The sequence below is a fragment of the Abramis brama genome, assembly GCF_963993115.1.
Source record: "Abramis brama genome assembly, chromosome: 12".
Lineage (NCBI taxonomy): Eukaryota > Metazoa > Chordata > Actinopteri > Cypriniformes > Leuciscidae > Abramis > Abramis brama.
The window spans coordinates 6,806,853-6,834,144 of NC_139974.1; the positions used below are offsets into that span (position 1 = coordinate 6,806,853).

At 42.7% G+C, this 27,292-nt stretch overlaps 1 protein-coding gene across 1 annotated transcript in view; it reads right to left on the reverse strand.

Annotated features, from left to right (window-relative positions):
- The window catches only part of LOC311094091 (C-type lectin domain family 4 member F-like), a 36,849-nt gene extending 10,181 nt beyond the window's left edge, over window positions 1-26,668 (reverse strand). Inside the window, exons 1-4 of the mRNA XM_084131829.1 lie at window positions 26,627-26,668; window positions 26,425-26,487; window positions 26,110-26,267; window positions 25,852-25,964 (exon numbers count right to left, since the gene is read on the reverse strand). Coding sequence (XP_083987955.1) covers window positions 25,852-25,964; window positions 26,110-26,267; window positions 26,425-26,487; window positions 26,627-26,660 — 368 coding nt within the window. The 5' untranslated portion in view covers window positions 26,661-26,668. The remainder of the gene's footprint in view (window positions 1-25,851; window positions 25,965-26,109; window positions 26,268-26,424; window positions 26,488-26,626) is intronic.
- Between the last annotated feature and the right edge of the window lie 624 nt (window positions 26,669-27,292).

Below are 27,292 nucleotides of genomic sequence, written 5' to 3' on the forward strand. Positions count from 1 at the left end.
AAATATTATAAACAGAAACATAAATAACAAACACATACTTTTTGCTACTGAGTCTAACAAACCACCCAAGCCAGATTCCCAGTGAAATGCTCTCAGACAGCAAATGCAGTGAGTTTGCTACCTTATTCTCTGAGAAAATCAATAATATCAGAAAGGAGATCAGCACATCCTCGTGTGGCACGGAGGTCAGACAGATCAGACCACATCCTCAGAAAGTTACTGTGTCTGATTTCGAGGAAATGAATAGTACAATTTTGGAAGAAAACGTACAGCACCTTAAAACATCAACCTGCACCCTTGACACACACCCCACTTCCTTTTTCAAAAGCTTAGAAGCAGATCTCCTAGAAGTTGTAAATTGCTCACTTTTCACTTTTCCAAAGTCCCTTAAAACTGCAATCGTCAAGCCCCTCCTGAAAAAGAGCAATCTGGATAGCAACATATTGAGCAATTACAGACCAATCTCAAATCTTCCTTTTAATAGGCAAGTTCATTGAAAAAGTTGTCTTCAATCAGATGAACAAATTATTAAATCTCAAATGGATACTTTGACAATTTTCAATCTGGTTTCCAACCACATCACAGCACAGAGACAGCGCTCAAAGATAATGAACAATATGCGGTTAAATACTGATACAGACAAAACATAAATTCTGGTACTACTCGACCTCAGTGCTGCATTTGACACTGTCAATCACAACATATCTCTTGACAGACTGGAAAACTGACTCGGGCTTTCAAGGATAGTCCTAAAATGGTTTGGGTAATACTTGGGAGTGGTTATTATGTGAGTATAGGTGACCAAAAATCTGAGTGGACATCCATATGACCTGCAGAGTCCCTCAAGGCTAAATTCTTGCACCTCTCCTGTTCAGCCTGTATATGCTCCCAATGAGCCAAATAATGAGAAAGAACCAAATCGCTTACCAAAGCTATGCAGACGACACACAGATCTACTTAGCCCTATCACCTAATGATTACAGCCCCATTGACTCCCTTTCTCCAATGCATTGATGAAGTCAACAGTTATGTGCCAAAACTTTCTTCAGTTAAACAAAGACAAAACTAAAGTCATTGCATTCGGAAAAAAATATGAAGTTCTCAAGGTGAACACATACCTTGATGGTAGGGGTCAAACAACTAAAAATCAAGTCAAGCCAGGATTCTGAGCAGAACCAGAAAATATGAACATATCACACCAGTCCTCAGGTCTTTACATTGGTTCCCAGTTACATTTAGGATTGATTTTAAAGTATTGCTACTGGTATATAAATCAATCAATGACCAAGGACCTAAATACATTGCAGATATGCTCACTAAATATAAACCTAACATATCACTCAGATCATTAGAATCACATCAGCTAAGTTCACTCCAAGCATGGCGAGTCCACTTTTAGATACTATGCCAGCCGCAGCTGGAACCACCTTTCAGAAAAGATCAGATGTGCTCATAGGGTGGGAATTGGCAAAAATGTGATGATTCATATTGCAATATTTGGGCCACAATTCAATATTACTGCGATTCTTAACATATTGCGATACAGCAAGTATTGCAATTCGATTCTGCGATGTATTGCGATTCACGTCCCCCATATTATTCAAAGGCATTACAAAAAATGAGGAAAATAAGATTTAATTCTATTTAATGTTCACATCTTCTACACATTAACTGAAGTGCAAAAACTTAGAAGGGTAGTGCAAAAACTTTGTCCTTGAACATTCAGGATAGACCTTATTACAGGCCAGGATGTAATTATCTCTATCTCTAAATATAAATACATTGTTAAATATTGTTAAATACAATAGAGTAACATAAAGCAGACATATAAGGCTGTGCCGGTAAACTTGACAACCGCACCACCATGGCTGAGTAGCACTGGCGGTGGTCTGCCAAAACACATTTTTTTGTATGTGAATGCTGTTTTATGTGAATATTATGACACGAGTGAAGCACAAAGCTTTGTTTACAAATGAAAAACTAGGTTAGCAATTAACATTTAACATTGCAGCCATGGAAACATTTGGATTCATGACGAATTTATGAGCTTAAACATAAATCATCTACTTACAAAGTACGAAAAAAATACTGATTATGAGTCAAAAGACATTGAAAATGAAATTGATCCTGAAAATAACTTTTATAAGGACATGCAAAATCAATGTGAATATTACACAAGAACAATATATGGATTAATAGCAATCATACATTTTAATAGTAGGAGTCTTAATTCGAATCTAGCAGAAATTAAGCATTGTTTAAAAGAATTAGAAAGGAAATTCACAGTAATTGCAATTTCAGAAACCTGGCTTGATGAAGAGCAAATTGACACGACTGGAATTGAGGGATATGAAATGTTTTATATTAATAGGACTCAATCTAAGGGAGGGGGGCTGCACTATTCATTGATAAAATGTATAAATGTAAAGTTGTCAGTAACATGTCATTTGCAATGATCAACATTATGGAGTGTGTCACAGTAGAAATTGAGAGAGAGAAAGAAAGAAATATTCAGATAAGCTGTATATACAGAAAACCAGGATCTTGTATTGATACATTTAGAGAAAAGATTAAGGAGCTATATAATAGACATAACAACAAGAAAATTCTGTTTGTGGTGATCTCAATATTGATTTGTTAAACCCACAACAACATAATTCAACTACAGAATTTATCAATTTAATGTATAGCAACAGCTTATACCCTACAATTACACGACCAACTAGAATAACAACACACAGTGCCACACTAATTGACAACATATTTACAAACGTTATTGACAGATCGGTTACAAGTGGCCTAATAATAACTGACATAAGTGACCACCTGCCAGTCTTTGCTATTATTCAAAACTGTATGCAGAAGAATAAAGATAGTACAACAATTATGATGAAAAGAAAAAAAAAACAAGATGCTGTAAACTCTTTTAAACAAGACCTTTTAAGACAAGACTGGAAAAAAGTTTATGTGAGTGATGTTAATCGGGCCTATGAAACATTTCTGACAATCATATCAGGATTATATGACAAACATTGTCCTCTAGTAAAGAAAACAGAAACAAAAAAATACGTTGAGAAACCATGGATATCAAAAGGAATCATGGTAACACTTTAGAATACTGTATCTTACTTACTGCATAACTAATAAGTAATTATTGAAGAACTAATAGGTAATTATTCATTAACTACTTCTTCACTACTGTTAATTACTAAGGAAGATGTGTTAACTAATCAGTATGTAATATATTTTTATGATTGTGTTAAGTAACAGTTAGTTAATCAATAAATAATGAATTCTGTCATAACTCTTGAAGAACTACTACTAATTATCTACTAATTAAAGGGATAGTTCACTTTGAAATTAATTTTTGGTATGTTTTAGCTTACCTCAAAGGCATCCAAGATGTAGGTGTCTTTTTTTCCGGAGTAGTTTCAATTTTGATATTTTTAGGTCAAACCGTTCTTGTCTGTCAGTCATATAATGCAGGTCTATGGTCACAGTCTCAAAACAGCATGCACAAAGTCCAAATTAAACAATTCCCCATCGTCCAAATTAAACAATTCCCCATCGTAAGTACACATTGATGTCTTAAGACACGAAACGAGCGGTTTGTGTGAGAAAACGAACAGTATTTATATAGTTTTCGTCCTCTTGTAAACACACACACCCAAATGATCAGAGGACGCGGGTGCTTCGGTCTGCGCAAGCGCCGGAAAGCGCCGGAAAAGGTCAGAGGGCGCGGGCGGTTCGATCTGCGCAAGCGCCGGAAATTATCTCGTATAATCTCGTGTAATCTCGCGAGCATACGTAATTGTTTTCTTTTTTTAAACATCCTGACGTTTTTAAACGTCGGTTTAAACATCCTGGATAAGCGCAAATTAGAACCATTTCGATTAGCCGTCTTACCTACAATCTATTCTGTGTAAACAATGAGTGACGTACACGCGCGCTTTCCGGCGCTTGCGCAGATCGAACCGCCCGCGCCCTCTGACCTTTTCCGTCGCTTTCCGGCGCTTGCGCAGACCGAAGCAACCGCGTCCTCTGATCATTTGGGTGTGTGTGTTTACAGGAGGACGAAAACTATATAAATACTGTTCGTTTTCTCACACAAACCGCTCGTTTCGTGTCTTAAGACATCAATGTGTACTTACGATGGGGAATTGTTTAATTTGGACGATGGGGAATTGTTTAATTTGGACTTTGTGCATGCTGCTTTGAGACCGTGACCATAGACCTGCATTATATGACTGACAGACAAGAACGGTTTGACCTAAAAATATCAAAATTGAAACTACTCCGGAAAAAAAGACACCTACATCTTGGATGCCTTTGAGGTAAGCTAAAACATACCAAAAATTAATTTCAAAGTGAACTATCCCTTTAAGGTTCAAGAAAAATAACTAAGAAGTAACTACTAATGAACAGTCATACAAAACTAACCTCAGATTAGTTTTTATATTTTATATACAGTACTGTGTGTGTCTGTTTTCCTCAGCATAGAATGCCATTGAGTAAATTCATGTTTGAGGCAATGACTGAGGGAAACTGAAAATATAGGGAACTTATTAGTAATTCATAAATAATTATCAAATAATTCTGCAGGAATTACTAAGAACCTGGAACAGTATTCTAAAGTGAGAATATAGGGAACTCATTAGTAATTAATAAATAATTATCAAATAATTATCCAGGAATTAGGCTACTTATAACCTGAAACAGTATTCTAAAGTGAACATATAAGGAAATTAATTGATAATTAACAAATAATTATTAGATAATTCTTCAGGAATTACTTGGAACCTGGAACAGTATTCTAAAGTGAGAATATAGGGAACTCATTAGTAATTAATAAATAATTATCAAATAATTATCCAGGAATTAGGCTACTTATAACCTGAAACAGTATTCTAAAGTGAACATATAAGGAAATTAATTGGTAATTAACAAATAATTATTAGATAATTCTTCAGGAATTACTTGGAACCTGGAACAGTATTCTAAAGTGAGAATATAGGGAACTCATTAGTAATTAATACAGAATTACCACATACTTCTGACTCAAATCAAACTTACTGTAAAAAACACATTATTAACGGTATTATCTAAACCTTTGTAAAATAGATAAGTTATCATACATTATGATACATTTTGCTAATTAAATAAAAAGTTTACTTATTTGCAGATCAATATATAGCCTAGTAAATGTCTGCACTTATCTTACTTATTAGTGCTGAAGAATGACTAAAACTGGCTAGATAATAAAATAAAAAAACATTGATCAGTGCTTTTTACTTTTCAAGTAATTACCTTTGTATATTTACTAAGGTAATTTTGAAAATGAATAGGCCAATAGTTTATCATTTTACTGGAGTAATATTTTATTGGGTTATCTGTACTTTTACTCATGTACTTTATTTGTGTACTTCATCCACCAGTCCACTGCTAAAATAAAACGGTTTATTGTAGTAACCACTGTGTATGACTGTTCATTAGTAGTTACTTCTTAGGTATTTTTCTTGCACATTAATTAATAGATAATTAATAATAGTTCTTCAAGAGTAATGACATTATTCATTAGTTATTGATTAACTAACTTAAACTTAACACAATCATACAATTCTATTACATACTAATTAGTTAACACATCTTCCTTAGTAGTTAACAGTAGTGACTTAAGTGTTAATAAATAATTATCTATTAGTTCCTCAATAATTCCTTATTAGTTATGCAGTAAGTAAGATACAGTATTCTAAAGTGTTACCCAAAGTCTTTATAATAACGTTGTTTTAAACTTTAAAATGTTCCAAAACACGGAAGTAGGGCAATGCCTTGCCGCGCCCACTTCCGGTACCAGACTGTGCTGTGTCTGAAACCGCTCACTTGTTCACTCATTCACTAATCCCTACATAGTGAATGGCAGTTGAGTGCACTACATCAGCAAAGAGTGAACGAAAATGAGTGAGCGAAATCGGACACTGACATAATTATCACGCACCAGAGAGCTCGGACAATTTCGTCATACACATTACCTACCCATCTTTAATATTTCCTTTTTTGGCTGTATGAATTGTATGTAACAATTGTATGTATGTATTTTTCACGTTTATTGTGTTATTTGATTTAAAAAAAGATAATAAAAACACTTGCTTGTCATATTTATTTACTTTTTACATTTATATGTGAAAATAAAAGAGAACAAAACACTACACAACACATTTGTTTATTCAAATATAGATATAACGGTATATATATAAATATATCTTGCGTGCGCCGTTGCCATGGTGACATTGTTTTTCATTCGCGCTCTATAGAGTTCTGGATCGTTACGTCACGTCGCAATGCATTGTGGGAATCACGGTACGGAAGTAGATGTACTGTATAGTAGCATATAGTATGCAATAGGTAACGGTGATCATTTGGTCATTAATTTAGGTTATTTTTTGGAAAATGGTTTAGTATTGCTGTATTGTGAACTGCTGTAATCGGTCTCATGATCGACAGGGCAAACGCCTCATAAATCATGTTAGTTTTCCCCATTTTCGTCGGATGGCTTGGGTCGCCGCTGGTTGTCAATATACTACCGGACGAAAACAGTGGATTATTGCACGTATGATAAATTACTCCTGAAGTGTAACAAACCCGCATAGACAAGCTTCATACCTCACAGAATCTGACAGTGTGTGTGTGTCACCACTGATGCTTGGTTAACGGTGCGAACGATTGTTTTCTCCGTGTTTACTTTGTAGATCTGCAGATCTTGCACTCATCCATTTGTGAACTGCAAGTGAGCCTCCAGTGACAAGTTTTTAAATTGATCCGAGCAGAGACTTCAAACAGAAAGCACAAAGCCTTTCTTTAACATGAATTTCGTTTTGCATTAATTTGTATTTTAATTTTAATAAATGTTTCATCAACCAATTGCCTGGATTGAATAAATAACATTAACATTAGTCTACTTGCCTCACATACCTAAAAAATATATCTATATTGAAATGTCTACTTTTAAACAAACAATTCAAAACGAAAGAAAACAGACTGCTCTCTGCATGTAATCCGTATGCAATGTGCATTTCTCTCTGGCGCGTTCACTACAGCGAAGATCGCCAGTCAGCATCGTCAACCTCATCTTTGCAGCCGACTGTGACAAAAATAAATAAAACACTTGTTTATTAATAAATAAACAATAAAGGGCTTGAATGTTGTTGCCGAGGGCACAGGAAATTGTTAATCCGGCCCTGGATCGGAGGTGTAAGCGCTCACTCCACAGATCAGGTAGGAGAAAACATCAGGGAAACTGAGGCTTGGTAAACTTTACTCCATACTTTGTTCATAGGGATCGATTCCACCTATAATCTCAAGTAGCGTTGTTTGGCTTCATTTGGCTTCATTATTAAGTTTGTCAGTATACAGTATAGCCAACTTTTTTTTTTGTTACGCTCCATAACTTTCTCTTTCTTTCTCGGTGCCGGTGGAGACCGGCCGGCTACGCTATTACCTTATTCCAAACCGGCTTTTGCGTTGCCTCTAAAATGGCCGCCGTTACCCACAATGCACCATTCCATAACGTCTACGCCCGAGCTCTATCCCCTTATCGTGTTGAATTGTGGGAAATAGTGTCTCAGCAAAGGTGCGTTCCATTCGACAGGGTCCCTACGTAGTGTTCACTGCTCCCTACTCCCTGAGCACGGTATATCAGTTGAAGTGGACTTAACTGACAATAACCGCTCATTTGGAACGCCCTGCAAACGTCATCAAAGACAGTCAACGATGGGGTCGCGCAGATTATGATATAACAAAAATATATATAGGACTACATTCATATTTTAATTTTTATTTACTATCACATTTAAAATATGTACACTATACAATAAAACAAACATTGAGTACTATATAATGAAAAACATATGTTTATTATACACTTTAATTGACTCTTTAATTTATAATCAACAAAAATAGTATATGTAATATACACAACAATAACCGTTAAAAATACTGTCATTTGTATAACAATGGCGAAATGAATACTTACACACATACATAAACTCCTCCTTCGTTAGTTATGACCGTTCTGACTGGTGATGACGTGGTGCGTGATATGACAGTTGGGTGATCATCGCTCTCCACTTCCTGTGAAGTGATGTATCAATGTTCCCTTATTCCCTATGCCGTGCGCAGTGCCCTTCGAACTGAACATGTTCGCTCCCTTCGAATTGGAATCTCACTTAAGATGGCGGAATACCCTGTGAAGTCCACTTCGCAGTCCACTTACGGTCGAATGGAACGCACCTCAAGTGTACATCGGATGTACACTCGAATTCAGAGAGGATTGTGGGTAAAAGTAGTGAACGAATGTAGGGAATGATGTTGTTCACTCAGAATTCGGACACCACTACAAAATGGCCGACACCCTAAATAGTGCACTATATAGTGGATAGGGAGCGATTTCAGACACCGCTTTAGGCTGGCGCTGTCGTCCTCACACTGCTATGACGTATGGTTCTGATGTTAAGAGATAGGAATTTTTCTGATCCAAACTCCAAGCTGCCGGATGATGGCAATAATGCACTGTTAAGTGCGGTTGCCAATAAAATGAAAAAGAAGAAGAAGAAGAAGAACCGGCACATCCGGGAACTTAACTGTCAATTTCGTAACCGCCCCTTTTTAGGGGAAAACAAACCAGACTTCCCATAGATGTCAATACAAAATAGAGGCACAAAACATCGTCCGTACACAGCCGGCAGACGTGTATAACTTCAGAAATCACTTAGATGAAATATGTCGAGTAATTATATGTCCACCCTGCCTTCCATAGAGCGTGAACGATACATTTAAAAACTTAATTTGGGCAACTTAAAAACATGTCCCTACCAGCGTCAAATTGGTCTAACAACCCCACCCAGTGGCCAGAAGTGTCTTACCCGGACATTTACTCGTACCTCATCGAGTCACCAGGTAGCCAGTAAATGATTTTACTTCGGTTTTAAGAAGTAAACATCTTAAATGTATAATATTATGTCTTTATATTTAGAGTAGCTACTGAGTGCACTTTTCTGTCCAGCCATACAACTAGCCTGATTTAGCTTTCGATAGCATCATCCGTAATTCATGATATTTCCATAACAGCAAGATATTGATGATGATGGCAGGCAGAGATGGGCATAAATACATAGAAATGTATTTAAAATAAAATAAAAATACAAAATACTGTGTGGAAAAATTTAATTGAATACAAATACATAATAGGGGTAGCCTACTGTGTGAAAAAAAATGTTTAAATACAAATTACATGTTTGTAAGGATTAGTACACGTCCTCAATCGGATACTGTGTATGGCGCTCGCCGGTTTGTTTTCCCCTAAAAGTGGGCGTGAACCTTTTCAGAGACGTTCTATGACGCTACGCCGGTTGTATGTATTGGCCTTTTGCCGAGCCCCGCCCCCCTTAGTTACTGTTGCTACGTCCAACAAACAAATGGTCAAACATGACCAGCGCGACAAATTGCCATGACGAGAAGAGGTATACCCGTGCGTGTCAGTGACCTTTTTTGGAGCAATACCTCCGCGATATCCTCCAGATCGAGGCAAAGGGAGTTACAGTATGCAGTGGAGGGATATATTCAAAATATAAAAATACGCAATGAAGGAGACACGACTACTGTCGAGGTTAATGCTTACCGGTCTCAAGCGAAATCTGAGAAACCTCATGACCTGTACCTCAAATGCAACCAGCACAGCCTTGTGGACCAGTCATGCTCTTGCACTGCCGGGTAAGTTCTCTTTATATGTTATGGTCTATTATTGTCTATTGCGAGTAGCTATTTTGTTAAAATACAAGGGTATGTTAGCTAGCTAAACCTACATGTGCGTCAAAACCATTCAAAGCTAGGCTAACTAACATTTCTCTGTTGTTTTGAGAATAGCCGTTTTGAGAATCAGAATCAGAATGTTTTATTTCCATTGTTGATGAACAATTCACAAATAGGAAATTGCTTTGGCTAAAAGGTGCATAACAGATAATATAATAAAATGAAATAGATCAAACAAAATATAAGGCATTCAGATATTCATTTTATTTTATTATATTATCTGTTATGCACCTTTAAAGGAACACTCCACCGTTTTTTGAAATAGGGCTTATTCACCTTCTTTCCTACATTTAGATAGGTGGGCAAATGCATTTTTGTCTCAGTGCATGCATTGTTTTAGTTTGACAGGGTCGGCGCTAGCTTAGCTTAGCATAATGAATGGAATCCTTTGTTGCCAGCTAGCATGTCCTGAGTAAAAGTGATAAAAAAATTTTTAAAAACCCACCTAATTACTTCTTGTGGCCTGCGTATTCACAATGAGTACAAATAGCGATGCAGATAACACACGCGATTTCCTAGGCAGATATTGACTTATATATTAAGGACTATATTAGGGGGAAGCACAGGCGAAGCACTGCTACTTGGGCGTGATATCTCTGCGCCCAAGTAGCAGTGCTTCGCCTGTGCTTCCCCCTAATTGTCACGGAACGCACGACAGCGCCTCCTCCTGGTTTCACTAGGTCCCTCTCTCCTGCTTACTAGGACTGCAATTCACCTCATTATGATTTCATCCGTTTCACTTGTGCACCCTCAGCTCCCCTTTATCTGGACTGCTCAGTTCTGTTCTCATTGGTGAAGTCTTGTTTTACCAAACCTCTGTCTCAGTTTGTTTCTCTTGCTACTCAGTATTTTGACTTGATCTTGTGTATTTGAACTTGGACTCTGAACTCGTTTGTGAACCTTTGCTGCCTGCCTCTGACCATTGCTTGTTTGACTACGATTCTGGATTGCCCCTGTCATCTTTTGAGTTTGTCATCATCTTTAATAAATATCTGCACATGGATCCGACTGTCTCTGCCTCTCCGTCACAGAAGACTTCACCTCATCAGGATCCAGCAGATTTCAGTCGACTGGCCTCCGAGGTATCTAATCAAGCTAATGTACTCACTGCCCATCAGCAACAGCTGGTAAAATTAACCACTCTCACAGAGAAGCTCGCAAGAACTGTTGAATCCCTATCGCTGCCTAACGTGACTGAGAATCAAACTTCAAATCCAGCTCCACCCGCTTCTGCACCACCTGTCGTGAGTAACAATTCCATTCAACCCAAATTATCTCTTCCTGAAAAATTTGATGGCTCACCGTCTGCTTGTAAGGGATTTCTGTTGCAGTGCAGTCTGTATTTTGACCAGCAGACACAGTCCTACTCCACTGATGAGAGCCGCATGTCCTTCATTTGTTCCCTACTCACTGGTCGAGCTCTGGAATGGGCCACTGCACTCTGGTATGGAGGTCAGCTCTCTTTCCCTTCTTATAATGAATTTCTGACTCAATTTAGAGAGGTGTTCGAACACTCAGCGGGAGGAAAGGATCCAGGTGAACTACTGCTCATGTTACGCCAGGGAAATTCGACCGCAGCGGACTACACGCTCTCTTTCCGTACCCTTGCTGCTCAAACTGGATGGAAGGAGGAACCTCTTAAAGGGTTAGTTCACCCAAAAATTAAAATTATGTCATTAATGACTCACCCTCATGTCGTTCCAAGCCCGTAAGACCTCCGTTCATCTTCGGAACACAGTTTAAGATATTTTAGATTTAGTCCGAGAGCTTTCTGTTCCTCCATTAAAGTCAATGGACGTGTCACTGTTCACGTCCAGAAAGGCAATACAGACATCATCAAAGTAGTCCATGTGACATCAGTGGCTCAATCTTAAGTTTATCAAGCGTCGAGAATACTTTTTGTGCGCAAAAACAAACAAAAATAACGACTTTATTCCACTATTTAATTTCCTTCTCTCTGGGCCTTGTAGTGTTTTTGCGCAGCGCGTCGGTGTTACACGTCATCACGTGACCAGCGTCGGCCAATAGTGAGCCTACTTGGTGACGTGTAACACTGACGCGCTGCGCAAAAACACTACGAGGCCCAGAGAGAAGGAAATTAAATAGTGGAATAAAGTCGTTATTTTTGTTTGTTTTTGCGCACAAAAAGTATTCTCGACGCTTGATAAACTTAAGATTGAGCCACTGATGTCACATGGACTACTTTGATGATGTCTGTATTGCCTTTCTGGACGTGAACAGTGACACGTCCATTGACTTTAATGGAGGGACAGAAAGCTCTTGGACTAAATCTAAAATATCTTAAACTGTGTTCCGAAGATGAACGGAGGTGTTACGGGCTTGGAACGACATGAGGGTGAGTCATTAATGACATAATTTTCATTTTTGGGTGAACTAACCCTTTAAGCTCATTTATCGCAAGGGACTTAACCCGAACCTCCAAGGAGAGCTGGCGTGTCGCGACGACGGTAAAACTTTAAATCAAATTATGGAGCTTGCTATCCGCCTTGACAATTTGTTACGCTCCCGACGCACACCTCTCAGATCTAGTCCTCTTGAGTATACTCTCCCCAGCGTGGAGTCGGAACCCATGCAGATTGGCTACACACGCCTTTCCACAGCGGAGCGGGAGAGGAGACGCCGTAATCATCTCTGTATGTACTGTGGAGAAGCAGGACATCTGAAGGCCACCTGTCCGGTTAATCCAGCTCTCAAGAATTCTGCTACGGTGAGTTCTAATCGCTCTACTAGACTATTTTCTGTGGAAAGTTCTCTGAAATTTAATGGACTGGATTTAGACATAAAAGCATTGATTGATTCAGGAGCTGCTGGAAACTTTATCGGCCTCACTTTTGCCAAAACTCATCGTGTTTCTCTCCTCGCATGTGAGTCCGGTGTTACCGTGGAAGGCCTGGATGGGCGCCCCCTAGGGTCTGGAAAGGTTCAATACATCACTCAACCCCTCACGCTCAGCTTCGGGAAACAGCACTCTGAAACCATCCAGTTCTTCACAATCCACTCACCTGGGCATCCAGTAATTTTAGGACTTCCATGGCTGGAGAGACATAACCCCCAAATTTCCTGGTCTGAGGGGAGAATTTCTCGGTGGTCTGAATTTTGCCAGTTCAATTGCAAGGCAGCTGTCCAAGGTACTGAGCTCCACAACACTTCCCTTAAGGGAGTGGATTTTCAGAAAATTCCCTCTGAGTATCATGATCTCGCTTTGGCTTTCAGCGAAACTGAGGCTTCTCACCTTCCTGCACATCGTGCTGGCGACTGTGCTATAGAGCTTTTACCTGGGGCTGTAATTCCACGCGGAAGAGTTTATCCGCTGTCTCAACCTGAGACTGAGGCTATGAAGGCGTACATTGACGAACAGCTGGCAAAAGGTTTTATTACCACTTCTACATCTCCGGCCTCCGCCGGATTCTTTTTCGTCAAGAAGAAGGACGGGGGTCTCCGGCCGTGCATAGATTATCGTGGTCTTAATGAGGTAACAGTCAAGTATCGCTATCCTCTTCCACTAGTCCCAGCAGCCTTGGAGATGCTCCGCACTGCCCGCTACTTTACCAAGCTGGATCTAAGGAACGCATACAACTTGATTCGCATACGGAGTGGAGATGAATGGAAAACTGCATTTTCGACTACATCGGGGCACTATGAATACAGGGTTATGCCTTTCGGCCTGTCCAATAGTCCTTCCGTTTTCCAGGCTTTTGTTAATGAGATTTTCCGGGACATGTTGCATTTGAAAGTTATTGTTTATATTGATGACATTCTGATTTTTTCTGATTCCCTTGAAGAACATGTCCAAGATGTTCGTGCAGTCCTCAAACGCCTGATTGAAAACCAACTCTATGCCAAGCTTTCCAAGTGCGAATTTCATCAGACATGCATCTCCTTCCTGGGCTATGTCATCAGTGCGGACGGAGTCCTTATGGATGACGGTAAGGTCAAAGCTGTGGTTAACTGGCCCCAACCATCTTCTGTTAAAGAGCTGCAGCGCTTTCTGGGCTTTGCTAATTTTTACCGCAGATTTATCCGCGACTTCAGTGTGATTGCAGCTCCTCTCACATCTCTGCTTCGAGGAGGAGGTAAAGGTTTCAGGTGGACAGCGGATTGTACTGCGGCCTTTGCTCAACTCAAGGAGAAGTTTACCTCTGATCCTATTCTCCATCACCCAGATCCAGAGAAGGAATTCATTGTGGAAGTGGATGCATCTAACACAGGTGTGGGGGCAGTATTATCACAGCGTCATGGTAATCCAGCTAAGATGTTTCCTTGTGCCTTCTATTCTCGCAAACTCAATTCTGCTGAAAGAAATTATGACGAGGGTGATCGCGAGCTTCTGGCCATGAAGACCGCCTTTGAGGAGTGGAGGCACTGGCTGGAGGGAGCCCGTCAACCGTTTACAGTGCTCACTGATCATAGGAATTTGGAGTATATCAGGTCTGCTAAACGTTTGAATTCTCGCCAGACTCGCTGGTCTCTGTTTTTCTCAAGATTTGATTTCAAGATTACTTACAGACCGGGTTCCCAGAACGGCAAAGCTGACGCCCTTTCCCGCCAGTTCGATGATCCAGCCGAAGAATCCAAGCCTGAACCCATTATCCCCACTGCTCTCATCGTGGCTCCCGTTCAATGGGACATCATCTCTGAAATCACCACTTCACTGAGTAAACATCCCGCTCCGCCAGAATGCCCCGCTGACCGCCTCTTCGTTCCACCAGATCTCCGCCACCGTGTGCTTCAATGGGTTCACTGCACTCCCAGCGCAGGTCATCCAGGTATTGCAGCCACCATTCAGTTAGTCTCAAACCGCTTTTGGTGGGCTTCTCTTCAGTCTGACGTTATCAAGTTTGTCCATCTATGCTCTGTCTGTAATACTGTGAAATCCTCCCATCTCAAGCCCGCAGGACTGCTGCAACCTCTGCCAGTACCACGTCGTCCCTGGTCACACATCGCTGTAGATTTTGTAACGGATCTACCTCCATCTCAAGGATTCACTACCATCCTCTCCGTGGTGGATCGTTTCTCTAAGTCCTGCCGTTTCATTCCTCTGACCGGTCTGCCCACAGCCTTACAAACTGCAGAGGCTTTATTCAACCAGGTTTTCCGTCTGTTTGGCTTGCCCGAGGACATTGTGACTGACCGCGGTCCCCAATTTACCTCCCGTGTCTGGAGAGAATTGTGGGCAAAATTAAACATCAATGTCAGTTTAACTTCTGGTTACCATCCCCAGGCCAACAGACAGGTTGAACGCCTTAACCAGGACTTGATTCGTTTTCTGAGAACTTACTGCCACCAGAATCAACAGGACTGGAGTCGTTTTCTGGCCTGGGCGGAGTATGCCCAAAATTCCCTGCGGAAGCCTGCCACCGGTTTAACGCCCTTTCAATGTGTTCTAGGTTTCCAGCCTCCCCTTTTCCCGTGGTCCGGGGAGCCTTCCGACCTCCCAGCAGTAGATGCCTGGCTCCGACGCAGCGAGGCCACGTGGGACGCTGCTCACGTCCATTTGCAGCGAGCCGTTCACCGTTATCAGCAGCAGGCGGATCGAAGGAGGCGTGAGGGTCCCAGATACCGACCCGGCCAGTGGGTGTGGCTTTCCACTCGAGATCTTCGTCTCAAGCTCCCATGCAAGAAGCTCTCTCCTCGTTTCATTGGACCATTCAAGATTCTTCGTCAGATAACACCCGTTTCTTTTCGTTTGGCACTCCCTGCTCATTACAAAATCTCACCCACTTTTCATGTGTCCCTTTTCAGACCCGCTGTTGCTCCCAGGAGTGAGAGGAGCCGGGAGGAGGTCGCTGCTGCTCAGACTCCCCCCATTGAAGTGGACGGCGCGGAGGCTTTCCGGGTGCGAGAGATCCTGAACTCCAGACGCCGCGGTGGGGTTTTGCAATATCTCATTGACTGGGAAGGTTACGGTCCCGAAGAACGCTCCTGGGTCAGGTCTCAAGATATCCTGGATCCCACATTAACTGCTGCATTTCACCGGGACCACCCAGACCAACCTGCTCCAAGACCCCGTGGAAGACCCCGTCGTCGGCCAGGTCCTCGCTTCCGGAGCCGCTCGCAGGGGGGGGGGCTCTGTCACGGAACGCACGACAGCGCCTCCTCCTGGTTTCACTAGGTCCCTCTCTCCTGCTTACTAGGACTGCAATTCACCTCATTATGATTTCATCCGTTTCACCTGTGCACCCTCAGCTCCCCTTTATCTGGACTGCTCAGTTCTGTTCTCATTGGTGAAGTCTTGTTTTACCAAACCTCTGTCTTAGTTTGTTTCTCTTGCTACTCAGTATTTTGACTTGATCTTGTGTATTTGAACTTGGACTCTGAACTCGTTTGTGAACCTTTGCTGCCTGCCTCTGACCATTGCTTGTTTGACTACGATTCTGGATTGCCCCTGTCATCTTTTGAGTTTGTCATCATCTTTAATAAATATCTGCACATGGATCCGACTGTCTCTGCCTCTCCGTCACACTAATATAGTCCCAAGTCAATATCTGCATAGGAAATCGCCGAGTGTTAATCTGCATCACTATTTGTACTCGTTGTGAATACGCAGGCCACAAGAAGTAATTAGGTGGGTTTTTTTATTTTTTATATTACTTTTACTCAGGACATGCTAGCTGGCAACAAAGGATTCCATTCATTGTGCTAAGCTAAGCTAGCGCCGACCCTGTCAAACTAAAACAATGCATGCACTGAGACAAAAATGCATTTGCCCACCTATCTAAATGTAGGAAAGAAGGTGAATAAGCCCTATTTCAAAAAACGGTGGAGTGTTCCTTTAACTAAGCCAAAGCTATTTCCTAGTAGTGAATTATGTTCAACAATGGATATAAAACATTCTGATTCTGTAAACAGCTAATACTAATAAGCCTAATAGCCTTATTTGAGCAGACGTATTTATGCTTCGTAATGTTCGACACATTTAACTGGGAGTGGGGCCGTTCACACTGTTTTATCCATTGTAGGCACCGCTTACGTTGTGTTTTCGGCTTTGGGAATGGAAAGAACACAACTCCTCCAGACAATCTCTCTGGGTATCTAACGTTAGTGTCCGATTTACAAACGCCGTGAGCGCACCACTTCACTATCTTGCTTGGAGTCATTAGCTACGTTTACATGGACACAATCGGAATAAAATCAATCCAATTGATGAATCCGAACACGGTGTTTACATGAATGATAAATAAAATAATCGGGTTGATGTGCGCGTTTATGTCACAAGTTTCAAATCGGATCTCATGTTTTGACATGCGCACACTGCACGAATATATAGCTTTTCGCGCATAAATATTCTCCTCTTGGTTCTTTATCTGTTTTAAACAGCAGACGTAATATTAATTTGTCTCTGGTCATAATTTAGAGCATATTAACCGTTTTGCCGTGCTGCTTATTGATCACGCAGTAAAAATGCCCCTCCCCACGGCCAAAACCAGATGTCTGTGGATGAGAATCCCAAACAAGGACTGGTGGGACGTTGTCCTGTTTACTTTACAGACGCTGAGTGAAATGAGAATTTCAGAATGACGGGAAACTTATTAATATGACACTTTAGCTGTCGCTGTCCTAGTTTAAAACTAAATTAAAGACACATCTCTTTAGCCAAGCATTCACATAATACTTACCTTTTATACTACAGTTAAATCGGATCAAATGCATTAATATTATGAACATCAGCTATGCTAATTATTTTCCATCTGCTTTTTTGTTGTTATCTCAGGACGCTAGTCCCGAGGTAAATAGAGTTTGTCAGCTCCAGTTTGTATCCAGCCTCTCATGGAAACCTCAGATGCCCCAACACCCGTGAAGAGACGACTCAACGCCTGTGAAGAGACGAATCGACGCCCGTGAAGAGACAACTCAACGCTGGCGATATGTTATGCCCTAAATTTATACATGATTAACTAACTGTATTTTTATTCTATGTACATTTCTGAAATGCACTTTCTGTAAAGCTGCTTTGAAACAATGTTTTGTGAAAAGCGCTATACAAATAAATTAGAATTGAATTGAACTTTATTCAACAGGAAGAACAGCTCGCTCCGTGCGTCATACGTCATTACGCTAATTAAGGTCATTGCACATGCGCTGTCCTTTCAGTTTCAGTTTTCAATCCGATCAAGTGTTTACATGTTCTCTCAATCGGATTACAAAAGGGATAAACCACCCCTTTCAATCCGATCGAAATTTCATTCGGATTGAGCTCAACCGGATCGCTTAACGTGTTTACATGAAGGTTTTTTAGTCCGATTGAGCCGTCAATTCGATTATAAGTGTCCATGTAAACGCAGCTAATGTTTGTCGGACCTGCTCACATAGTAACGGTTGCTATGATGTGTGATTGGACAATGGCCGTTTTGGGGGAGGGGCCGGCGAGAGGTCAATTGCAAACACATGAGGACAGTCTCCATGAAAGACCCACTGGCAGATGAACGTGCTACTACATTTCTCTCTGAAACGGTAGGAAATTAAATTAGATTTAATAGAGGATTTTAACTGTGACACGATGATTGACAGGGCAGTTCCCCTTCGAGGGAACTCGCACTGCGTCATCGTCGTGACGACACTTTGGGGAACGCCCCCAACGTAGCGCATCTGAAGTATGAATGAAATCTGTCCAATCCTGATTGGTGCTGCGTCATGACGTAGTAGATGACGGCATAACCGGAAGATACAAAGGGACGCCGGCACAAACACACGTTAGCTTTTTGCTCTTCAGCAAGCGCTCTGTGTGAAACTGTTTGTCTTATTTGGTGTTGTTTGTCCCATAAGAATTGTCCCATATAACATCTGCATTACAATATAGAATCTAGTGGCTCGGATCTCGCGTTTGCCGAGGCAGCGCGTAGGTTGCGGGTCTACTCTGCAATAAAGATTCTGTGACTGGGATCTCGCGTTTGCCGAGGCAGCGCGTAGATTAATGTCTGCATTGCAATACAGAATCTATTCTATAGTAGCTCGGGTCTCGCGTTGCTGAGGCAGCGCATAGATTACGGGGCTGCTCTGCAATAAAGATTCTGTATGGGTGCGAGGCATGCACAGTCAGCTCCTGAGGGTGCTGGCTGTGTGTTCATTGAGAAATATCTTGACGCACACAGCCGTGCGTTTCGGGTGTTTCAGCCTCGCGCCCGTTGGCTTTCTTCTCGAGAGATGAAAGCCAAATATATTGTGAATGACTCGAATCTCGCGTTTGCCGAGGCAGCGCGTAGATTACGAGTCTGCTATAAAAGGGACACACGCGATCTGTGAAATAATACTGTTTGGGTGCGAGGCATTCACAGTCAGCTCCTGAGGGTGCTGGCAGTGTTCATTGAGAAATATCTTGGCGCGCGTGCATAGAAAAAAGCCGTGCGCTGTCAGATGTTTCAACCTCGCACCTGTTGACTTTCTTCTCGATGGATGAAAGCCGATATATTGTGACGGCTCGAATCTCGCGTTTGCCGAGGCAGCGCGTAGATTACGAAACCGTATTAATAAATATTAAACAGTATTGTCTGGTGATTATGGCTGCATTTAATTCTATGGAATTAAAATGATGGAATATTATCTGACTTTGAGAAGTTAGATATTTTAATTCAGCCTACCATCCAGACCGTGTTTCACTTATCTAGTATTTTTGGCTACATTTGATTTTGAGGAATTAAAATGTTGGGCCTCGCAGGTGCAAAAAGGAGAGTGAAAGCCTCTAGAAAGACCTGCGGCTGGGTAGCGAATGCGTCCGCACACCGAAAATCATTCTCGACTGCTCCCTGCCGGTCAGCCGCTTCAGGGGGTCGGGAATGAGGCTCGGTTGACACCTGAGGCCAGCCTTGAGAGGCTGGTTCCCTTAGTAGATTATCTCGGCGCATGGTCATGCTTCCGAATATATCTGCGTGGGCCCTGCGTACTGTAGAGCTGGGTTACAGACTGCAGTTCAGCTCCCCTCCCCCGAAGTTCAACGGGGTGGTCTGGACTGTGGTCGGCCCAGAGCAGGTTCGGGTTATGGAACAGGAAGTTCAATCCCTGTTGGTCAAGGAGGCCATATAACGTGTTCCTCTGCCAGACAGGGAGTCCGGGTTCTACAGCCGGTACTTCATAGTTCCCAAGAAGGATGGGGGGTTGCATCCAATAATAGATCTCAGGCACTTGAATCGTTCTCTGAGGAGATTCAGGTTCAAGATGCTCACAATTCCAGCCATCGTGAGTCAGATCCAGTTCGAGGACTGGTTCGTCACGATAGATCTGAAGGACGCATACTTCCATATATCCATCCTTCCATGTCACAGGAAGTTCCTGAGGTTCGCTTTCGGGGGCGAAGCGTACCAATATCGGGTTCTTCCCTTTGGCCTAGCTCTTTCCCCTCGCACCTTCACCAAGCGCATGGATGCAGCGCTAGCTCCGCTGAGACTCCAGGGCATTCGTGTACTCAATTACATCGACGACGGGCTAATATTAGCCAAGTCGTACGATATGGCAGTTCGGCATCGAGATGTCGTTCTGGCCCATATCAGGTGCTTGGGGTTGAGACTCAACACAAAGAAAAGCGTGTTGACGCCCTCCCAGAGGACTATGTTCCTGGGAGTGGTATGGGACTCCACGACGATGCGGGCACAAATGTCTCCTGCACTGGTGGAATCCATACGGGCGATGGTCTCCAGAGTGAAGCTAGGCCACAACCTCACTGTGAAGCAGTTTCAGAGACTGCTGGGGCTCATGGCAGCAGTGTCCAACGTCATACCTTTTGGCCTGCTACACATGAGACCCCTACAGTGGTGGTTGAGAGCCAAGGAGTTTTCCCCGAGGGGAAATCCATTCCGTATGATCAGGGTAATGCGCAGATGCCTTCGTTCCCTTGTCATATGGAGAAAACCTTGGTTCCTGTCCCAGGGACCGGTGCTGGGAGCATCATGTTGCCGGAAAACCATTTCAACAGATGCCTCCCTCACTGGTTGGGGCGCGGTCATGGACGGCCGCTTTGCGAGAGGTCTGTGGGAGACCCGGCATTCTTCCTGGCACATCAACTGCCTGGAAATGCTGGCGGTCTACAAAGCTCTGAGGAGCTTTTTCACGGACCTCCGCGTATGTCCTGATAAGCTCGGACAATACTTCTGTAGTCGCGTATCTGAATCATCGGGGGGCTCTGAGGTTGCGCCCTCTATGCAGACTGGCACACCAGATCCTTCTGTGGTCCCAGGGGAAACTGTCGTCTCTCAGAGCGATGTACGTCCCCGGGGACCAAAATCAGGGAGCAGACGTCCTGTCGAGGCAGAGGCTGAGGCCCGGGGAGTGGCGACTCCACCCAGAGGTGGTGGAAGCCATGTGCGTGAGATTTGGCCCAGTGGAAGTGGATCTTTTCGCGTCTCAAGAGACGTCCCACTGTCCACTGTGGTTCTCTCTCAGGCATTCAGCTCCGCTGGGGCTGGACGCCATGATGCAGACGTGGCCGAGGCTGCGTCTGTACGCATTTCCCCCGATCGCTCTGCTCCCGGGAGTCCTGGAGCGGGTCCGCCGGGAGGGGATCAGTCTACTTTTAGTAGCACCCCGCTGGCCGACCCGAGTATGGTTCTCAGACATCGTAGCACTGCTGGACGGCCTTCCGTGGCAGGTCCCTCTGAGGAGGGATCTGCTGTCGCAGGCAGGGGGCACAATATTTCACCCCCGGCCAGAGCTGTGGAACCTCTGGGTCTGGCCCCTGAGGGGGCCCGCTACCTAGAGGCTGGCCTGTCAGCAGGTGTTGTCGAGACCTTACTCAGCTCCAGGGCTCCTTCCACCAGGAGACTGTACAGCCTGAAGTGGAATGTGTTTTCCACTTGGTGTAGAGAGCGTGAGGTGGACCCAGTTAACTGCCCAGTGGCTTCAGTGCTGGAGTTCCTCCAAGATCGTTTCTCCGCCGGTCTTACCCCGTTCACACTTAAGATGTATGTGGCTGCCATTGGGGCTTTCCACTCGCCTGTAGGTGATGGGCCTTTGGGGAAGCATCATCTGGTTGTACGTTTCCTCCGTGGGGCTCGGAGGATGAGGCCTGCGGCTCGTTCCAGAGTCCCAACTTGGGACCTGGCAGTGGTACTTGAAGGGTTGGCTGAGGCCCCCTTCGAGCCACTGGAGTCGGCTGAGGCAAAGAACCTGACCCTTAAGGTGGGCTTTCTCTTTGCTATCACCTCTCTGAGGAGAGTGGGGGATCTCCAGGCCTTGGCTATAATGCCAACTTCCCTGGAGTTTGCCCCCGGCGGAGTTAAGGCCATCTTACATCCTAGACCGGGCTATGTGCCCAAAATGCCATCTAATGTGGCACGGTCAGTGGTTCTTCAGGCCTTCCATCCTCCACCTCACGTGACGGCGGAAGAGGGGAGACTTCACCTGCTCTGTCCAGTCAGAGCCCTGAGAGTGTACTTGGAGAAGTCTTCTCAGTGGAGGAAGTCAGACCAGTTGTTGGTGTGCTTTGGTTCACCCAAGAAAGGGCTGCCTGCATCTAAACAAACAATCAGCAATTGGATTGTCCAGGCTATAGCCACGGCTTATCAGGTGCGCAATTTGCCTTCACCTATGGCCGTGAGGGCACATTCCACCAGGGGCATTGCCTCCTCGGTGGCCCTCCTTTATGGCGTCTCGCTTCAGGAGATCTGCGAGGCGGCCGGGTGGGCCACCCCGCACACCTTCATACGTTTTTACAGTCTGCAACTCCCTGTGACGCCTGGTGCTAGAGTGCTCGCGTCCTAAGTGTGCCTGGTCTCCCAGCTTCACACTAGGGCGGGCGTGATTACGGTGTGGCATAGTGGGCATTACATTCCCCAAAGTGTCGTCACGACGACGACGCAGTGCGAGTTCCCTCGAAGGGAAACGTCTCGGGTTACGACTGTAACCCTTGTTCCCCGAGAAGGGAACGAGACACTGCGTCTCGTCGCCACACCTATCACGGGCATAGCGCTTGCTTCATCGCAAAGGAGCTAACGTGTGTTTGTGCCGGCGTCCCTTTGTATCTTCCAGTTATGCCGTCATCTACCACGTCATGACGCAGCACCAATCAGATTTCATTCATACTTCAGATGCGCTACGCTGGGGGCGTTCCCAAAAGTGTCGTCACGACGACGACGCAGTGTCTCGTTCCCTTCTCGGGGAACAAGGGTTACAGTTGTAACCCGAGACGTTTACGTGACAGGATGCATGCGACAGATCCGTCCGATAAAGATGACGAAGTAGTATGTCCCAAAGCTTGCCTACTTTTTTGCTACACATTCAAAAGTAAATACCTTTTCTTCACAAAAAGAGTACATACTTTTATGGCGTAGTGTAACTTAGGCGAAATTGGGACGCAGCATATGGCTTTACACAATGACGATCGCTCTGATTGGTTTTAGGTCTATCCATTTGCGCCCAGAGGCATTTGAGCGACGTCCGTTGGTGACACCCCTTTGGAAATGAGTTATCAATGAAGCTTTGCCAGACTATAACTCAGTTACTACTGAGAATGGTCTGGTTTTAACCAGTCTAACTTGTTACATAATGCATTGAATAATACGTTGTTTAAATTGTGTTTAAAAATTAAGTCTATTAAAGAGTGTTTATGTGTACAAAAAGAATCGCAATGCAGACAAAACTTTTTTTAAATAAAAATTGCTGATAACTTCTGGATTTGAAAAATTGTGAGTAGGCCTATGTGTTTGTGGTACAGCCGCGGATCAGTTACGCACTGCAAACGCAGCATATGTGAAAGCACTATAGCGTGCACACCGAGTACCATGTGAGGCATGTGTGAAACAGGCGTTAACCTCTGCTTTCTCATCTTACACATCACACTCCACTGTTATGGTGCCCATTTCAGTAAATTTACTCACTAATAACTAGGGCTGTCAAAGTTAGCGCGTTAATAACGCGTTAACGCAAAATCATATTAACGGCACTAATTTTTTTAACGGTCGATTAACGCAGCGCGTATTTTCTGTTTGACCCATGGCCCAACCACTAGTTGGAGAAACGGAGATACACAGTGTTGCCAACTTAGCGACAATGCAGACCCCTTTAGCTATTTTTTTCCTTCAACAAAGCGCGCAAACCTTATTTAGTTTCTGAGAACCGGTACCCGCGTCCGCCGGTACTGCTCTCTCAGCACGCGCGCGCTCCTCCCTCTCTCTCTTTCTCTCTCGCTCTCTCTCTCTCTGCGTCTCGCGTGGAGGAGCAGCGCTTTAATTCAGTTAAACACAGATGTTGCTTCACTAATTTGACAAGTATAGCCGAAATCAGAGCACGGATATTGTCTTTATCTTATGTGTATTTGATTTCACCAGACGACGGCTCGATTATCAGAATCTTTGTGCAGATTAACATCTTGGAAGGGAGAGCTGTTTATGTTTATTGGGTCGCGTTTCAGTCACCATTTCAAATTCATTCCGTTGTTTGACAACAGAAACAGTAAAATATACCAATGAAAACAGTTTTATTCAGAATTTAGCTTCATCAAAATGGGCGCAGAGAGAGACAAACTACAATGTAGCCTATAATAAATCCTAAATGTACATTTAGCATTTTCAGAAGAGCTGCCCTGCATGCAAAAATCTAAACATGTTCGTGTTAGTAAATTGCTCAGTGCAAAGAAAGAGAAGTAATGGAAACCTGGCATGTCTTTGTTCTTTCTACATGCATCTAATAGACATGAACAAGTTCTTTGAAAAACATCTATGACCTTTGAAACATGTCTCGTCTTCATGCTCTATATTGACTATGTCTATGGTTTCAATAATAAACATACATTTGCATAAAGCATCTACAGTATATTTATCCATGCCCATGTTGATTTAGAGTATTACAAACTTGAAAAGTATTCATTTAAAGTACATTTAGAACAAATTAAAAAAAGTGTGATTAAATGCGATTAATCGCGAGTTAACTCATGCAATCATGCGATTAATCGCGATTAAAAATTTTAATCGATTGACAGCCCTACTAATAACATTGTTGTGGAAACACAATAAGCATGGAAACTAAAATATGGTAGTATCGTGCAACAGCGCACATTCTATCAGCTGCAGTTCTGGCGCCAAGCCAATACTGTAAAACTCGACGTACATTCACATCACATGTTAATGCAGCGGTAGAGTTACACACTCACAGTTCATTATTTGCTCGTGCTTTAAAGCTTTGCCGGGTAAACATTTCATTGGCATTCTGTTCTGACATGATGCACTTTTTCTGAGCGCGTACGCCGAAGCGTGTGTGCACTGTCAAACAGCGCCAAACGGGATTTTTGTTCGGTCAGACCCATCTGCTAGCGATGGAAAAATATGCACAAAAAAAGCCACTTTGAAATTTTGCTGTTTACATGAATACAAAAGTTGGGTGACCCTCCCCCTAGTCTAAAAAAAGTTGGATGACCTTCCACTCAACAAAGAATAAAAAGACATGGCCCTCCTCTATTTTCCTCCGATGGTCCATTCCATAAATACCAAACGGTCCCTTATGAACCTTGATCTGAAGGAGAACACAAGACATCACCTTAGGTCAGAATTAGCGAAAAAATTTGCAAAAATTTTTCTTTTCTAATTTATCATCAGATGGACAGATCATTTCTCAGGGGAGGCAGGGCTTATCCTAGGAGAGGCACCGCCTCCCCCAGCCTCCCCCTAGACATACCCCTACTTTTTGCATCGGCAGTGAAACCCCTGGACATTACAATACGGACACATGAGTCAATTGTATTCTAATTCTTAATTAGAAAAGATTGTTAGAAAAGATTAACTTCTATAGTGAACCACTTCTGCACACTGTATCTGGAAAAACAATAAATATATTAATAAAAAAAAAATATATATATAATAATAATACGGAAACTAGGTGTAGCAAATTATTTTGCGGACCCTCTGGCTATTGGTCACGGACCTCACTTAATGAGAACCGCTGTTGTAAATTATACCATTATTGCAAATATTTTAATGTTCTTTCCTATAGTAGTAGTAGAACAGTGTGTTACATTGATTAACAAACAATTGCAGACAGAGTTCTTACTGTACTCCAGTTTCAGTGAGACTTTGGTTGTTCACCCAAACCCAGTGTCCTTCAGTGTCCAGATCATTGAGACCAATCCAGTAATTGTCTTCAAGTTCAGAAAGCAGAAACATCTAATAGAGAAAAGGCACATAATTCACAATTATATAAAACTAAAAATTCAGTGGTGAGATGTGATTTTGTAATAAAACATTTTTTGTATAATATTGTACCTGTTTATTTGGTGCAAAATCACATTGTGCAGTATAGTTGTCTTACCTGTTCTGATTGGCTGGTTATGGTCACCAAATCAGTTCCTTTTGAAACACAGAAAGCACGACTGCTTGACCAGGTGAGCTGATCAGAGCTGAAGAAATACAACTTTCCACCCCAATCTCTCAATTTCATGTCACTGTTCAAAAACTGAGCTGTGAATGCTGAAATAAAAATAATAATAAAAAAAAAACATATGAAAATGAAACATTCCTCAGATCATAACAATCTTGAAGTTAATCAAAGTTTGGCTTAATGTGCAGAAATTTTCAAACACTTTGTCTAAGCCTGTGTCATGTGCCTAGAAGAGAAATAGCTCACCTTTGTAAGATAGCAGTTGCTCTCTAACTCTGGTGTAGTTGTCTGTGAGCTCTTTCACCATGACTGATACAGAAAGTTATGAATAACATAATATATATTAAAAAAAATCAAAAAGACAAAATCACTAAGTAGTGATTTCTCTTTACAAACGGTTAATGAAATGTTGTAGGCCTACTGGGTGCATTGAATATATTTTACTCACTTGTGCTGTTGGTCTCCTGGGCAGACAGTTGCATTGAAATATTGCCATCTGATTAGAGAAAAACAATTGCAGATGTATTTAGAATTCAGAAACCCCTGTTTTTAGCAACACTGTAGGCTGTTAAGTGAACTGCAGCCAGCAACTGCACGATTTCCTCTCAATAATCAGTGGTGAGAAGCAGCAGTTAAGAAAGCATCTGGTTATAGCAATGTTTATTTGCAATAAAAAAAAGTGATTAATACATTAAAATTCTTACATATAGCCCCTTTAAGACTAACAAGAACCAGTGAGAAACAATGATTACTGAGTGCTAGGGGTGTGGCGATACACTAGTGATGATAGAGGAGGACAGACGAGGCAATTAGTAAATATAAAGCTTTATTGCAGGAGTGAATGAAGAAGAGCTGGGAGGCGACACAGGCGAGTCAACAGGCAAATGATGATCTGGTGTAAAAGCTGGTTGGTGTTTCTCTGTGCAGGTGAAGACTTGTGATGGTGGCGGACAAACAAGAGAACACAACAGGATACACGTGACAGATGATGGCAGACAAAAGATGGATCAGGTAGGCTAGTTCAGGTAAGTCTCTCAGGTGAGTACAAGTAGGGTCTGCAGAGCTTGTTATAGACAAGACCAGTCAGTGAGGTGATGGGAATGACGGTTTATAC